The sequence below is a fragment of the Mugil cephalus genome, chromosome 9 (assembly GCF_022458985.1).
Source record: "Mugil cephalus isolate CIBA_MC_2020 chromosome 9, CIBA_Mcephalus_1.1, whole genome shotgun sequence".
In the NCBI taxonomy this organism is placed as follows: domain Eukaryota; kingdom Metazoa; phylum Chordata; class Actinopteri; order Mugiliformes; family Mugilidae; genus Mugil; species Mugil cephalus.
In genome coordinates, this window is record NC_061778.1 from 6291373 (window position 1) to 6307686 (window position 16314).

Sequence of the window (16314 nt, forward strand, 5' to 3'; positions counted from 1 at the left end):
AAAACACACGGTAACCAACTGCACAGTAAGTCATAACTGTAATGTGAAACACACACACATGTCATCTATGCAAAGTAATACAAACAGGCAGTCCTGTCTTCTCATTACACTGCCATGCATCTATCTATACTGCTATCTTAATACACGGGCATTTTACTGACATCATCTTTGCCTCCTTTGTTTGATGCAGGGTTGTACTTTGTGTCCCGGGTATTATTAAACTCCCTGTTTTATCATTCTTTTGATGCTGTGCATGCTAAATCACATCTTACACGTGCAAGTGCATAACCAACTCCAATGCCGTTTTAGGTCCTGCTGTCTGTCTGGAATTAAATTAGGGAAGGTTAGTGCAAATAATGTGAAAGACTGTCTTTGTGTGGAAGTAAGTCTCCAGGCTACTCTCTCGGCGTGTCGTTACACTGGTGTGTACGTACAACATGCACGTCCGTGTGAGTTTGCCTTCCCCCTGCTCTGCTGTCACAGTCGTAATGAGAAGCTGCCACTGCTGGAGCACATTCCACTTGGTGATAATACAGTTCACAGAGTGAGAGTAGAGAGACATAGAGTCGCCTGCAGGTAAAAAGAAAAAGTTAAACTGCGAAAATGTTAAATTACAGTACAGATTGACCAAACTTCTCTTAGTAACATGGATTTTTCTTCATCGGCGGAAGCACTACAGCTATATTACTACGACTGACTCCTGAATGTTGTCGCTGTATTTGGCTAATATGACTTCACAATAAATCACATGCCTATATTTTGTTTTGGCAGCGCTAAAAGTCTGTACTAAAATATATTTCTTGATTGATGATAGCAAGAAAGATCACTGAACCCCGCATGCATTCATCCCATTGATGTCAGATGTTTCTCAGTGAGACAGCGGGGGCCCCCCCCGTGTTATTCTCTTGTTTATGTGCTCTAAATGCAAAGTGACAAGAGTTTAATAACTTTCAGAGCATTCGGTGATTGACAACAACATGAAGCCGGGGGACGTGGCTCCAGCGCTATAAGAAATAAAAGCGGAGCTCCTCTCGGGAGTAGAGGAAAAATGTAGTGCATGCTCATTTAAAGAGTCATGAGAAATGAGGAAAAGTTACAGACATTGTCTCTTTACAAAGCAGAAAAATACCCCAAGGAGGCTTCTTGCAACTTCTAAAGGAAGCTGCTGCCCTGTGATGGCTTGGCGTCTTTATGATGCTCTTGATGGAATTGTTTTTGTGAAGGTATAGCACGTGGGTAATAGATCAACCTCACTCTGTCAGAGTTATTTAATATCCATTAAAATGAGCATTAACACTTGCCAATAGGATCTTAAAATGAATCTTCTTTCTGTAAATAGTCCGTACTTGCTTTATCCTTTGCCGGGCCATAAACACATCAATCTGTGGAACTGGAGATACGTTTTTAAACACATATGGTTGACATATATTGCCACAGCGCACGTTTCCAGGCAATTTTCATTCCTTTCAGCCCATTTTCAGACAACTGAGATAAGCCCTTTGGTGCATTGCAAGTTGCAGTTGATTTACACTTCCCTTTTGCATAGGATGGTGGCACCAAAGTTCAGCAATAACCTGGTCTGCCTCGCTGCAGTCGGTGTGGCTCCTTGTAGTGATCACAGCAGCAGCAGCAGCAAAGAAGAGAGGAGCAGGAGGTTGCGCTTCGTCACGTGTTGAATAAATTAGATTTTGGAGACGGACGTCCACCGCTCGGCCCCCACATCGTTTGGCTTCAGTTAGCGTGCTGCAGCAGTGTGTCTGCGACCGGACAGACAGACAGTCAGACAGACAAGCAGACAGGCAGAGGACGCCGATAAGTTGATAACGTCCACTAGAAGAGGACAATCGGAAACTTTTACGAGACCCAAGTTTCCATTGTTACTTTGAATGTTTTCGTCTCTCAAGGAATGGGAAACAAATAAACTAATAGTGGGCAACGGGGGGAAATCTCCAGAGTCACTGGCAAAGAACACGCTTCTTTTTTTTCCCGACCTGAAATGGATGTAACTTTTACTGTGTACTACTTGGTCTTCATAGGGGAATACTGAGAAGAATTTAAGTCTTGAAACACGACTGGATCATCTTAAAAAACGCGGCAGGGGAACAGACGAATGTGAGTATCCATCACAGCCAACATCGCCCCACTTCGCAAAGTAACCTGGTGTGGAGGAATTGTCCACCAGGTCATCGCTTGCCTCCTTTCTTTATAACATATCCGTATATTGTGGCCGTTGTAGGCGATTGTGGTGGAGGGATATGTGTGAAACTCACCGACTTAAGGCTACTTTTACGCACGCCGATATCTAAGTGTGCCCTGCAGCCGCCTCACGTTATTTACCTTTAAAAGTTCGGATTTTAGTTAAAACCTTATCCAATGCTAGTAATGGCTATATCATTTTACCAGACGGTCTCTGCAATCATTTTTTCTACTACATAGATAATCCCTGTGCACACTACGAAGAGCAGCCCAAAAAAATAAATAAAAAAAATAATAAAAATTAACTGCCTGTTTTGTCGCACCTTATTAAAGCCCCCCTGAGACGCAGACATTCCTCCCAAATTGGTCAACCTATGGAGTTATTGTATTCTTCTCCGCTGCGCCTTTTTGCCTCCCTCTCAATCCGGTCGAACACATACCAAATGATTACCCACATGTCAGCGCAGTCATTGTGATGGCAGACTTGTGTTCACTGACCGTGAATAGGTGTTCCTTTCCCTCAATTAATAAATTAATTAAGTCTCCACTGGGTTCCGTCACCGCGCACTTTAGAGAGTGATGGTTGCCATGGTGCAGCCGCGTAATTATGCAGCATTAAATAAAAAAATAAAAAATTAAAAAAAAAATTTAGATACCTCGACGACTCCAAGCTCCTCCTTTCAAAGTTTTTCATTTATTTATTTCTTTTTTTCCCCTTTTTTCCTTTAAGTTTGAGGGGAACAAGTCCTGCTTTTGGTTGAATTTCTGTTTAAGTTTCTGCTGCCAGTTTATGACAGAATATTTAGCACTTAAATAAACATAACATGTGCCTAATAGACCAGTATTGGCTAAAACTTAAGAAAAAAAGTGTATTGTAGTACATCTGTTTCTATACTATTTTCACTTTCTCTGTTGTGGCACCTCTGGTCTAGAACATCATCCAGTCAGAATTTATAATTCACAGAGATAGCGAACAAACAAGCAAACACATCAACAAAAAGCATCGCTGATGGATAAAACCAGAAGTTCACCCACTTCTTGTAACAATCCAAGAAGTGTGTCATAAATCCTTGGTGCAGTGCATGATGTAATCGCTTCACTAGCTTGGTGCATATGCTGTTGATGAAGCTAGCGTTCAAGATTAGAAAAGAAAGAATGAAAAACAAAATATGTTTTCCCCAGTAAGGCCACGCCAGCACCACCCACAAAGTTGCTTGTTGTCTAGCGTGTCTGGAAATCGCCTGGCTGCGGTTTAACTCATCTCCTTGCGATGTCGTCATCAGTAAAATAATGATTCGTCAACCACAGCCTTGGAGGGTGTTCTGCCAAGAGGCTGCACAACCTCCGCAGTTCACTCTTTCATTTTTAGGATCCTAATCAGAGCAGTTCTGTTCAGAAGTGAGATCGTGTATGACAGTTCACACACGAGGTGAACTTTTACCTTAGTCGTAGTGCTGTTGTTACTTCTCGCACCCCTGCTACTGTAACTCGATGCACATGTGTTATTAATGATGCAATCACTAGTGCTGCCAGTGCAATGTCAAATGGTGTCATTTTCAAAGATATTAGGTGTGTGGGTTTTTTTTTTTTTTTTTTTTAATTCAGAACATCTTACACAAACAGCTGAACCAACCCATGCTGCTCTTGCTGTGGGAAAGAGGCGATCCTTCTTGTCATGGACCCTCTGAACACAGGGCTGGGGGGATTCGCTGTGATAAAAGAAGCCAGCGTGCCTCCCCAATACTGTGTTTGTTATGGCCATGATGGTCAGTGATGACTTTTCCTAGTCTTTTTTTTTTTTCTACATGCCCAGGGACCGAAGTTTCAAAGACTAATGCAGGGCACAGAAACGCGGCACTTAGTCTGGCAAACATTCAGAGCATTTTAGTTTGCTTTGTGCTAAGCCTGTCATCCTCGTGTCCAGTCAATCTGCAGCCCTGTCTGTGGTTTCAATTACGGCTCCATTGAGCCTCAGGCAGGCTGGCATGTTCTCGAAACCACAGAAGTTTTCTTTGAGTTAACTGGAATCATGACATGGAATTAGGAGCTCATTTCACGTGGGCTGTCACTATAGTTGTCCCTCTTGGCCTGTTGGTGGTGCAAATGGTTTGGTTGTGCTAATTAAAGTCGTGCAGCTGAAGTACTGCCTTTTGGTTTTTGATGAATGGAGAGCTTTAACCCAGATTTGGGTCACTGTAGATCAGAAACTCAGTTTAGGTACCTAAGCTATATTTGAGACTATATCTATTATTGTGCTTTATTGTTTTAGTTAAGATGAACGTTTAACGGTTATTCAGTATAAAGGCAGTCGTTAATATATGTATTTTCAGGTGAAGTGATATGACTTGGCACTGTGACAGTTTTGATTTACTTTGTCACATCTGCCAGGGATGCTCATTTCAGTCACACTAGCAAAGTCCCCACCATACCGACAGTATTCAAACAGAGGTTTCATTCTGTATGTAAATCCTGAAAACCTGGGATTTGGTCGGGTTGACTTGGTTTTTAAGGATTCAAAAGAAAGCAGGTCAGTGCTACTGTAACAATAAGGTGTACACGATGTGTTGCACAACTGCTGTGTGGTGGTTTGAGAAGAACAACCTCAACAAAGTTAAAGTGATATGTTCATTCAGTGTGTTGCTGGTTTTGCTGAGGATCCATTGAGGTTAATCCTGTTCAAGAGAGACTCATTGTAATCTAAGACAGGGATACAAGAAAATTGCTTGAATCCCAACCACAATGGGACAATGGTTTCCAAAAATGCAATAGCTTTCAACTTTCAGCTGTTCTTACAGAGCTCTTTTTTTTTTTTTTTTTTTTCTCTAAAATACAAGCATGGATCTATCCTGAGTGCTGCTTCAGACATGAAACTCCCAGCTATGCGGGCCTTTGTGGGGTGGTGACAGTGTTTGTTAGCTTAGAGCAGAAACATCTCTTTAACTTCACATTTTTAAAGCACATATCCAACTTAAACTGGTATTGTGAAATTACCCAACTGCAGCATGTCTGCTATATCCATTAGGCTCTGCTGCACTGCAGAGGTCCTCCACTGTAGCTCAACCAAAAAGAGCATTATTTAAGTTGCGGCCTTTGGTCAAAGATTCTGGCCTTGAAAAGCTGTCCTTTGTGCTTTGGAGAGAGCTTTGTAAAAGTTCTTCCCCAGTGTTAGAGTAAAGTAAATCAATACTGAGACTTTAAAGCTCAAGTGCTGTCAACCTCTTCAGCCTGTCATGGGTTTTCTTTTTCTTTTTTTTCTTTTTTTGCATTTCTCATTTTTCTTTTGCTTAGAACTCCACTCACAAAACAACTTGAAGTACAAGATGGTGAATTTGTAGTGCTTGTCATTCACGGTCTTTGCAGTTATCATGGTCCCGGAAAAAGGAATTGAAATAAGAAATGGACTGTCTTTTACTAACTGTTGAATAAGTCTGGAGTTGTTCCTGTTATCGGCACAGAAGCTCATGTCATATTACACAACAAGATGATCGCCCCCCCCTCGCCCGCCCCTCCAAGATTGCTCATTACCTACACCGAGCTGAACTCAAACCAATTTATGACGTTAAAGTTAGCATCGTCAGTGTTGTGGGCTCTGAATCACGGCAGACTGAAATTAGCCCTGGAATCTTGTGTGCTTATGGCCAACTTCCAGCAGACCTCAATTACAATGCTGCAGAGCCAGAAAAAGGGAAAGAGGTAGACTGCATGGAGCCCTTCAATTCTGCTGCACGGCTCTGTCACTCAAACACACTGTTACCACCGCGGCTGAGACAGATCGCCACACAGCGTTCAGGGACACATGGGAGGCATTTAGTGTGCGCACCCGCATGCACAGAAACACACACACACGCAGACACGCTCACACGCAGATGCGCAGTGTGACTTGTGAACATTTCCGTGCAGGTATCAGTTAAACCACTGGGGGGAGCCTTGAAGAGCCTTCATCAGAAACTCAACAGCCTAATGTGCTTCTGTGTACGTTTCCTCAGAACGAAAGCAAAGCTTCCGTTTCAAGCATCTTAAAGCAGTTATGAATTACACACATTTAGACAGAACCACAGACAATTGGAAGCTGGTCTTTTTATTTAATGAAAGCGACACAATAATTTTTCTGTGTGCCAGACACTTGGTGGTTTTGGATTATTCTGCAGATGGTGGCAGTCTAGTTGAACAATTTCCACATTGCTCCACAGTGTCTCAGTCTCAGTTACAGATCCTCTGCAGCACTGTGGGCCTATTACTAGAGTTTCTATTGTTTGTGCAAGGAATTCTAATACTATCGCCGCTTTTGAATGTCAATATTTGAATATTTTTCCCTCCTCAATTTAACACCCAAGCGTTTTATTCTTGGAAGTTGGATGGATATGTTTGCCTTGGGAGAGTTTAATATTTTAAATAGTTCTTGGAGGAGTGTTTTAAGACACTCCATGAGAGCTAAATGCGGTGTTAAATATTAAATCTAGGACATCGCCTCCCAGACTTACATGAGAGGGTGCTGCTCTGGCGAACACACTGGGTAGGCTGGCAAAAATGATTCTCGCACCTTTTGAATTAGAGCTGAATAGCAATGGCAAAAGGCTCACTGTTTGAGGTGGTATGCTGTGGTCTGTGGTTTTGATGTTTCTTTAGCAAAGGAGAGCTTTTTGGTATGTAGGAAGAACAAGGTGTTGACTTATTAGGTGAACTAAGAAGTGTAGGAAAACTGTATGTGGCGTGGTTGGGAAGAGAGCCAATAAAACATGTGGGAAAGTGTTTAAGGCATGCACCTATTCTTCTTAAAATAACTCACTATAAAAATAATACACATTTGCAGCCCCCTAAGTTTCAGTTTCTGCCGTTGAGAGGTTTTGATATTGCTCAGCTTTTCTTTTTTATGTGTCTCCAGGTTTACAACGGAGGGGCCAAAATGAAGACAGCTGCCAAGGGTTTTGGGAAGTCTATCATGGATCCTTTGCACCGTGATGGTTGGTGGAGCAAAAGGATAGTGCTAATGGTGTATGTGACCCTGGAGCTTTTAGCGATCTATTCACCCACGGTTCTGGGGACCCTCGAGCTACAGCTTGATGAAGAACAACCAGCAGGCACAATCGTGGGTGACATCAGTGCAGGACTTCCTCCTGGCATCACGACATCCTTGTATTTCATCTCAGACCACGAGGGCACAGGGGTGGGTAGTGATTTAGACATAGATGAAAGTACAGGCATTATTAAAACCGCCAAAGTTCTGGACAGGGAATTAAGGGATAGATACAACTTCATTGCAGTCACCATGACAGGCGTGACGGTGGAGGTCACCATCAAGGTGAATGATATAAATGACCACGCCCCAACGTTCCCCAGAAAACGGGCCACGTTTAAAATTCCCGAGCAGACAGCCATCGGCACAAGGTTTCCTCTTGAGCCAGCTGTTGATAGTGATAAAGGCCAACTTACAACACAGGGTTACCTTATCAAGGATGGAAATGTTGGACAAGCATTCACGTTGGAGACCAGAAGGGGAAGCAGTGAAGTTCTCTATCTGGATTTGGTGGTCAATGCCGTCTTAGACAGAGAGAAAAGATCCACATATACTCTATCACTGGAGGCCTTTGATGGTGGTTCCCCCAAGAGGACTGACCAGATGACATTGGACATTGCTGTGCAAGATATTAATGACAACGCTCCTGTTTTTAATCAGAGCCGCTACCATGCTATAATATCCGAGAACCTCCAACCAGGAAGCAACATTCTGCAAGTTTTTGCCACAGATGCTGATGAGGGAGACAACGGGATGGTGCTTTATGAAATCAACAGGAGACAAAGTGACCCAGACCGATACTTCGTCATAGAGTCTCGCACCGGCATCATCACCCTCAACAAGCCGCTGGACTTTGAGATGAGGAGAGTCCATGAGCTGGTGGTTCAGGCGCAAGACAATGCAACCCACCCGGAAGTGACCAACGCATTTGTCACCATCCACGTCAGAGACTACAACGACAACCAGCCCACAATGACCATCATCTTTCTCAGTGAGGATGGATCTCCTAGAATCTCAGAAGGGGCGCAGCCAGGCCAGTACGTAGCCCGGATCTCAGTCACTGACCCAGACTACGGAGAGTATGCCAATGTCAACGTGTCACTAGAAGGCGGTGATGGGAAGTTTGCCCTGACGACTAAAGACAGCATCATCTATCTGATGTGTGTGGATCAGGTTTTGGACCGAGAGGAGAGGGACACCTATGACCTGAGGGTGATGGCAACAGACTCTGGCACACCCCCTCTCAGGGCTGAGTCCTCCTTCATCATTCAAGTGACCGACATCAATGACAACCCTCCTCTGTTTGACCAGCCTGTGTACAGACAGGTCATCCCTGAAGTTGTATTTCCCGGAAGCTTTGTGTTACAAGTAACAGCTAGAGATAAAGACCAGGGGCCTAATGGGGACATTAGCTACAGCATTGTACAAGACCAAAGTGTATACCACAGCTGGTTCAGTATAGACTCCATTACGGGCATTATCACCACCCTCTCTCATTTGGATTATGAAAAGAACCCTAGTCCAAGTATAACTGTAGTGGCCACAGATGGAGGGAAACCACCCCTTTCATCTACTGCTGTGGTAAACATCCTACTTCAGGATATAAATGACAATGAACCTGTATTTGAGAAGAACTTCTACAACGTGTCCATCAAGGAGAACACAGCTCCAGGGACCTGCATTCTTGAGGTAGGCCATTTTCCTGGAGTTTTAATTTATGGATTGATTGATTTTGTACAACACTCCCACACTTTAAGGCTGAGCTCATGCAAGAATTTGTACTCTACTTGGGGGCACACGGGGGCAATTGCAAAGAACATAACAAATGGGAATTTATTAGATAAATAGAAGGGAAGTTTGTCAGAGTTTGTTGATTCGTTTCATTCCTCTATGAAGAGTTATTTTTTAATGGTAATACTGTTTAAATTGGACAGCCTTAGGGAGGATTTACCTGCAATCGTAGGCCAAGATGATCTCCTCTTTGGCTGTCCTCTCCTTCACCTCTCAAAAGGTTTCCAGGGTAGCAGAGGCAGTGTAAAGTCCTCTGTCAGCCCATGCACAAAGGGGTTTTTCACAAATTCACTGGCAGACAAATACAGGGCTTTATCCACAGAAATAGATGTCGCTTCACTCTCAAAAGGCACCTTAATTAGGCTTGTTGAGCGTGAGAAATAATGGCCAAAGGCGACAATGTGAATTAAAGTTCAGACAAATTACAGCACCCCGTGCGACAGCAGTCATCTTTTCTTTTTTTTTTCTAATATTGTTTTCTCATGCTGTCCTTTCCCGTCTTGTTAAATTACAGCAATTACAAAAAGAGAACTGAGATAATCAGCTGTAAAATTCATTCAAGTAGTTTCTTGCAAAGCTTGTGTTTAGAAGTGTCTGCAGTAGTGCTGCACACGGATCAAGGAGTTGAATGTCGAGTGTGATCCAGATGAAAGGGCCCGAAGATGAGATCTTTGCCCAGAGTTTGGCTTCAGGAAAGGGAGGCGCAGACCTTACTGTGACACCTGGCTTTAATGTAGAAATAGAAACTACTTCTTGTGGGAGGTCCTGTAATTATAAATCACCAAAAAAAAAAAGGACCACAAGGATGAGAAGAAAGGGGGATGTACTGAAATTGATTGTGGATTCTGGAAAGTGAACCAATTCATAATTTAAAAATATATGTTTTAGAGAACTGTAAATCTCTGCGGTCACTGTTCTCAGACGAATGTGTAAAACCCTTGTTGTGTTTTCTTTTAAACTCGAGTTTTGTCTTTCCCCTTTTTGTCTTTACCTAACCTACACTCAGACAGCTTAAAAGATCATACTCACAGTATGATCTGCTTGATCAGTGGTTCAGTATAAAGTAGTTCTTCAAAGCCTCTGGTCTCTGGCCTCTCTTGGGCCTCCCTGGATGCTGCAGACGTGTGTTTGGCTGGCCATGTGAGAACAGACTGCTCTTACTTAGGGTGCCAGCTCTACATCCAAACATCACAGCATGACATCTGATGACTGCCTTTTTTCTTCTTTGGTGAAATTCCCTCCCTTTTTTTTTTTTTTTTATACACACGGTGCTGTCGAAAAGAAAAATTACAATATGGGTATTGAGACCATTAATTCAGATGTTTGAAGTTGCTTGATTTTTTTTTTCTATATACTCTGCAGGTCACCAGCGCAACAGTTCACCATTATTCTAGCGTTGTCTAGCTTCACAGTACTGCGCCTGTGGTATTTTGTCACTTTCCGCTGCACATCATTCGGTTTATGGACGACTTTTTAATTTCAAAGTGTGTGTGGGGGGGAAAGATAACTAAAAATAAGAACTTAAGCCTATTAACAGCAGTCAGTCTTGTAATTCAATATGTAAGATCTGCAGCAAAGAAAATGGGTCATTTTTCACGCGGGGAAATCAAATACGACATGAAAAACAACATTTTCAGAAGTACGAGCTGCGTTGTGGAATGTGTTTCATGAGGCATTACTAATGCCATTCTCCATGATTAGCTTTCCAAGTTTTCTGGATGGCGTAGAGGGCAAATAAAAGAGTTACACCACAGATCTGATGTCGCGGAGAAACCACAACGAAAACATAACTGGTCGCAGTCTTCGCTTATGTTCTCTTGCCCCGTTTCGTATCTCTGTCTTACTCCGTGGATTGTGATCATGCATTCAATCAAGTGCAAATGTGTGAACTTCTCTTAGAGTGATGCCAAAGTAATTAGATGAAAAAGTAATTACTCACAAGTCAGTAAAGCATAACTTAGATCATATTAGATCAGTTAAGCGTAGGGGCTTTTGATTCTTGACACGGATGGGGAAGAGTAATACAAGATGTTGTTAGGAATAATGAGGCTCATGAACCAGCTTTAATATATCCAAATTCAGTAAAGCAAGGCATAGTTGTCTTGGCTTTGAGAGTAAGCCATTCATTCTCCTTGGTGTTTTCTTTTTTTAACTTTTGAGTCGCTTACGCCAGAATCGTACACTGGGGAATAATTTACACTTCATATCATTGTGGTTTCTGCTTAATGTGGAGGGTCTCTGCTCAGAATTGCCCCTCTGTCTGCTTTGGGGGGGTTGTTCTGGCTCCAGTAGAAAGGCGAGAGGGAGTCTCCGGGCAGCGGAGGGGGAAATGAACCCTGACAGGCGTTCGCATGAGCAGCGGAGGTGACATGAGCAGGGGGGCTTCCTTGTCTGTCCTTCAGTCTGGCCCTCTAAAAACGCTTATCTGATCTCACTTCATTTCTCATTATCTAGGTGTGAGGACAGGCCAGGCCTAATTTTTAAACTCACCTCCCCTATGTTCACGACAGAATGGGCCGCTTGTCACCGCTGCAACCCCCCTCAGCAACACGAGACCAGCGCTGATTGCTGCGATTGAAGGAACAAACATTTGGGCATTATTCTTTCGTGGAGCTGTAACTCAAACTGAATTTATCAGTTCCTCTGCTGCCCAAGTGTTTCCCGTCTCTATGAGGCCATGGCAATTTTTTAAACCAAACATCACTTCCCTTGATAAAACAGTAGTTACATTGTGTGGGATTGTAATGCTTTGGCAACATGATAAACTTTTTTTTTTTTTTTTTTAGTTTAGATAACTGTAGACACAATGTCTTTTCAGCAGCGCAACAATCAACTACACTCAAGCACACTCATTATTTCACACTGAACTCGGTAAAGGAAGCCTAGTTGAAAGAGGTACCTCAGTGAAGTGGCACTCTGAATCACTTCTCCATTCCTGCCAACATAAAAGCAATCAGTCTGAGGAGGAAAAAGAAAACTCATAATTGCCATGGAGAGAACGTATGAACGATTGAAGAATGTGTTTCTTTCACACACTACCCTCACAGTTTCCCAGTCTTTTTGTACTATAGTGACCACCTGCTGGTAACCACTAGGCAGGTGCTAGTAACACTGATACCAGTACAGCAGACCTCAATTCTGTAATAGCTGATGAAAAGTGGGGTTTCTTCTTATCGAGAAATGTTCATAAAGCTTGCTGGACTATAGTCAATATTCTGCATTTGCAGAAATTGCTTCTGCTCTATCCTCCTATGAGGCCATTTTCTTGAATAACACCTTCCTTGTCGCAGTCTTATTCTTTTTTTGTGTGTGTGCTTCCTGCAGAGCAGACTCCAGACTTAATGGAATGTGAGATCTATAGCTGAAATTAGTTTGTTGTTATTGGGGCCATGTGAACAGTAAATTCAATTTCTGAAAACGTATTCGACATCTTACTGTTGCTGCTGCTCGCAAATGACCGTCGCATTTTGCAGCATTGCTCACTTTCGACTTTTGCCCAAACATGTGAAATGTCTGGGACACCTGATTGGACAATCACTCTTTTTACACGAAAAGTTAAATTTCATGTCAATTAAAGCTTTTCAGATGATCTTTTTGCAAATAAGTGAGACTAACCACGGGGATGAGTGAAATTGCCAGTTCCGGGCTGGTATTTTGGTGCACAAACCATGTTATCAATTCTCACCAGACATTTTTTCTGGGGATGGTTTATTTCAAGCGAAATGTTCACTTGTCTGTTTTAATACCAGACTGGCTTGCCTTCCTGTGAGACTGGTTTAGCTTGAGGCAAAGCTGACTCTGCTTTTGGTCTCTCTTCTGTTTCTTTTTCCTCCTGCTAACTACCAAGCTTCACTGTGGCGCTGCGGTGTAGCTGTATTTTCGGGGAACGGTAAAATTGCAGGAAACTGGATGTGCTACTTAATGTGTTCTTGAATGTAAGACTTCCTTGAACACTTACTCCTGGGCCTTGCAGGGGCAATGAAGCGAACATAAACACCAATGTACATCTGGATAGAATGTGGCTGTTGGGGTCAAAGCTGCTGCGCCTGAGACAGCCGAGGGCATTTCATTGTGCTCGGAGGTCCATCAGCAAGTCCTTCGGCTCGCTTCCTGACAGCACAGAAAGAAGAGAATATTGTGGGGAAGGTTTCTACTGTGATGTGGCTGAATCCAGAAGCTGTGAGAAAATTCTGTTCATTAGTGTAAAACCAAATCTCTGGAGGGTTCACGCCAAACTCTGAAACAAGACGGAAGGAAAATCGCTTTCAAGGACTTAAAGTGTAACTACTGTATTGTACTATCCAGCAGGAGCTGGAACGTTTCCTCTGTTATAATAATAATTATGATTAATCATATTAAACATGGATAAAATGTGTCCATCATAATTTCTCAAATGTCTTCAGATCAGCTTTTTTTCTGTCCAGTCATACAAAACACAACCAGCAGTAGCAGTAGTGAGCAGGGTTGCAAAGGGATGGACAATTTCTGGTAAATTTTTGGAAACTTGCCATGTAAACTTTAGTCTGGGAATTTTGGAAATTTGTTTGAATTTATGAACATTAATGTGAATTAACTGGAAATGTGTGATAATTTAAAGAAACATATATGAGTCACATACCAACATAAATATAAAAATTTTATTTTGCCATACAACAGATACATGTCTGTTGCATGTGTTGAGCTCTGAGGGATTTTTTTGTGTTTTTGCACATTATTTGGACATAAACAAACACTTTCTGCAAGCAAATATGTGAATAGTAAGCTGAACTAATGGAAAGGTCAAAACATTTAAAAACTGGTTTACCAGTAAGCCAGCAATAGATTTAGATTTCACGAGCTAAACTTTAACACCATAGATCAAACATCATCTGTCTCATATCATCATCAAAAGTTACTTGACTGTATGTAGTTTTTAGTGCTGTGATGGAGGAATAACATATTATACTCAACTGTACTCACATCAAATCTGAGTGTTTTAGCCAAGATTATGCTCCAATATATTTTTCTACCGACTATATTTATGTTCCTAACATTCAACTTTGATCATTTCCACTTAATTCCTGTAAATTCCCGTTAATTCCCATGGAAAGTTTCCAACTTTGAAAATGTGCAGCCCTACTAGTGAATATTACTAGTTCAGTTTTATTCACTGAAAACTGTACCATTTACTTCAGAGTCCTGTCTCTAAAGCAAAGGTTGTGATAAAAGTTTACTGGAGGGGTTTTCTAGTCACATCTGGCAATGAAGGAAGAATGATTTATATATCTCTTTCTTGGGACAAGAAATTTCATTAGTGCAATCTGCCCGCTGCAGGTGAAGGAGGCCTCTCAGCACTGCTTTTACATTTCCATGAAACAGCGAAGTAAAAGGAGACAAAAGAGAGAGTGAGAGCAAGAAAGGAAACCGTCGAGGGTTTTCAGAGGGACACTCAGCCTCCGGCAGCTGTTGCAAAGCTCCTGCTCAGCAGATGGATCCAGCTGTTGATCCCTCTTCTAACATCTATCCTCTGAGTCCGAGGATGCGAGATATGGCTCTTCCTGTCTCGTTGTCTCGGTTTCTCTCGCACTCTCTCTGCTCGACCGGGCTTCTTATCTCTTCCCGCTTCCCTTTCCCACACTGCTGCGCCCCTTTCTTTGATCCAGTTACACCTCCTCACTTCCCCCTCGTTTCCCCCGCGGAGCGGGTGACGTGTGGATCGGAGCAGGTGAGAGCGGCGCATCTGTCTGTCTGGGGATGCTCCGGGCCTCTCTGGAGGGACACAAACAGACGGGCTCGGGGGTCCCGGTCAGACGGGGCCCGGGCTTATCTGCTTTGTTGATGCAAGAAAGAAGGGGTGTAAATTGCCAGCAGAGTGAAGTCAGACTGCAGGTGTGTCTTTGCACTCATATTGTAACAGCGCTGCATTTAAAAGGAGCGCTTTTGCTTGACCTTTGTGAGTCGAGGCAATTATTCACTTTGCCTCCTCCTTAGTGATAAATGATGGGGAGAGGGGTAGACCTTGAGGCTGGCTGTGAGAGCGGCTGCCAGGCCTTCTGTTCTCACAGCCCGTGGTCCCCCTGCACATGTGCAAGGCAGTTGGCACCGCTGAACAAGCTGGGCATCAGGAAGCATCATCTGCTCATGATATTCATTCCGATCCAAAGCAAATCTGCGCTAAATCATCCGTCCACTCCCCTGCTGTCCGTCAGAAGTCACCAGACTGGAAAGCAGACGCTGAGTGACAGCTTGCCAGGTAACAAAGATCAGTAACCGGGGAGCCTAGATCCCGAGCAAACAGCAGCTAATTATGTTTGATGTGATGATGAAGGGCTCGTGTTAACCAGCATGTTCATTTGTACGTTCGTGACAAAAGTGTCTCTTCCTAGAAGAGCAGGCAAAAATATACACGGCCCTAAAATATCCTAACCGCTGAGCAAACGTCTCCGTATCCAGAACTTGACTGTTACAAAGAATGCATCGCTTTCGCCTGCCAGCAACCTCAGTCCCCCTTTCGCTCCAGACTCTCCGCTGCGCTGACTGCCAGTTGAAATAACGATTGAGAAGAGAAAGCCCAATGCTGAGCGGTGCATTCAGATGCGGGGTGTGTGTCTGCTCTCAATTAGGTCAGTTTTGGTTTACAACCAGGTCTGATTAGAGCTGTGAAGATGGCTAAACGCAGGGACTGGTCAATACTTCATCTGCCAATGTGTGTGTGTGTGTGAGAGAGAGACAGACTATAGTGTTTCAGGACTGAGGTGATAAAATAGGGATAAACATGCACGCTATCTGTCCGTGTGGTGTTAGTGCGGGATGTTTTGCAGATGCTTGTTAGCACTAATGATGTTATGATAGTTTTCAGCTTCTGCGTGGACCCAATTAGTGTTTAGTGGTGTGTGTTAAACCTTGACCCCTTTTTTTGGTAGTAACAGAAATGTAGCAAGGCACCGCACATCTCCCCCTTTTTTGAACGGCGAGCCTTTTTGAATTGAATAATCATTAAGATTTATTCTTTTTTTCAACAGCATGCACATTATGGTACTCGTACCCAATTCCACTGAGTAGGTAGTTTTTTAAGCTTCGTAAGAGAGAGAGAGAGAGCACGATTGAGAGAAGGACAAACCGCACGGAGAAGGAGGTTGTTAGGGAGAAAAACTCCACTTTTACATTGTGGTTTGCCAATGTTGTCTCTCTTGGCATCAGACAGCAAGGCTCCCGGTCTGTGTGTACTGATGCTCCACGGTGGTCCACCCTTGCACAGTTGTTTGCATATCCCGAAGCCTTCACCGCATCTACCAGAAAAAGCCCCCTGCGTTAAACAGAGGGCACCTCTCTGA

At 43.1% G+C, this 16314-nt stretch overlaps 1 protein-coding gene across 1 annotated transcript in view; it reads left to right on the plus strand.

Annotated features, from left to right (window-relative positions):
- Nucleotides 1-1728: 1728 nt before the first annotated feature.
- LOC125013380 (protocadherin-16-like) overlaps nt 1729-16314 on the plus strand; it is a 78381-nt gene continuing 63795 nt past the window's right edge. Inside the window, exons 1-2 of the mRNA XM_047594008.1 lie at nt 1729-2112; nt 7079-8899. Of these exons, the coding sequence (XP_047449964.1) occupies nt 7100-8899 (1800 nt within the window). The 5' untranslated portion in view covers nt 1729-2112; nt 7079-7099. The remainder of the gene's footprint in view (nt 2113-7078; nt 8900-16314) is intronic.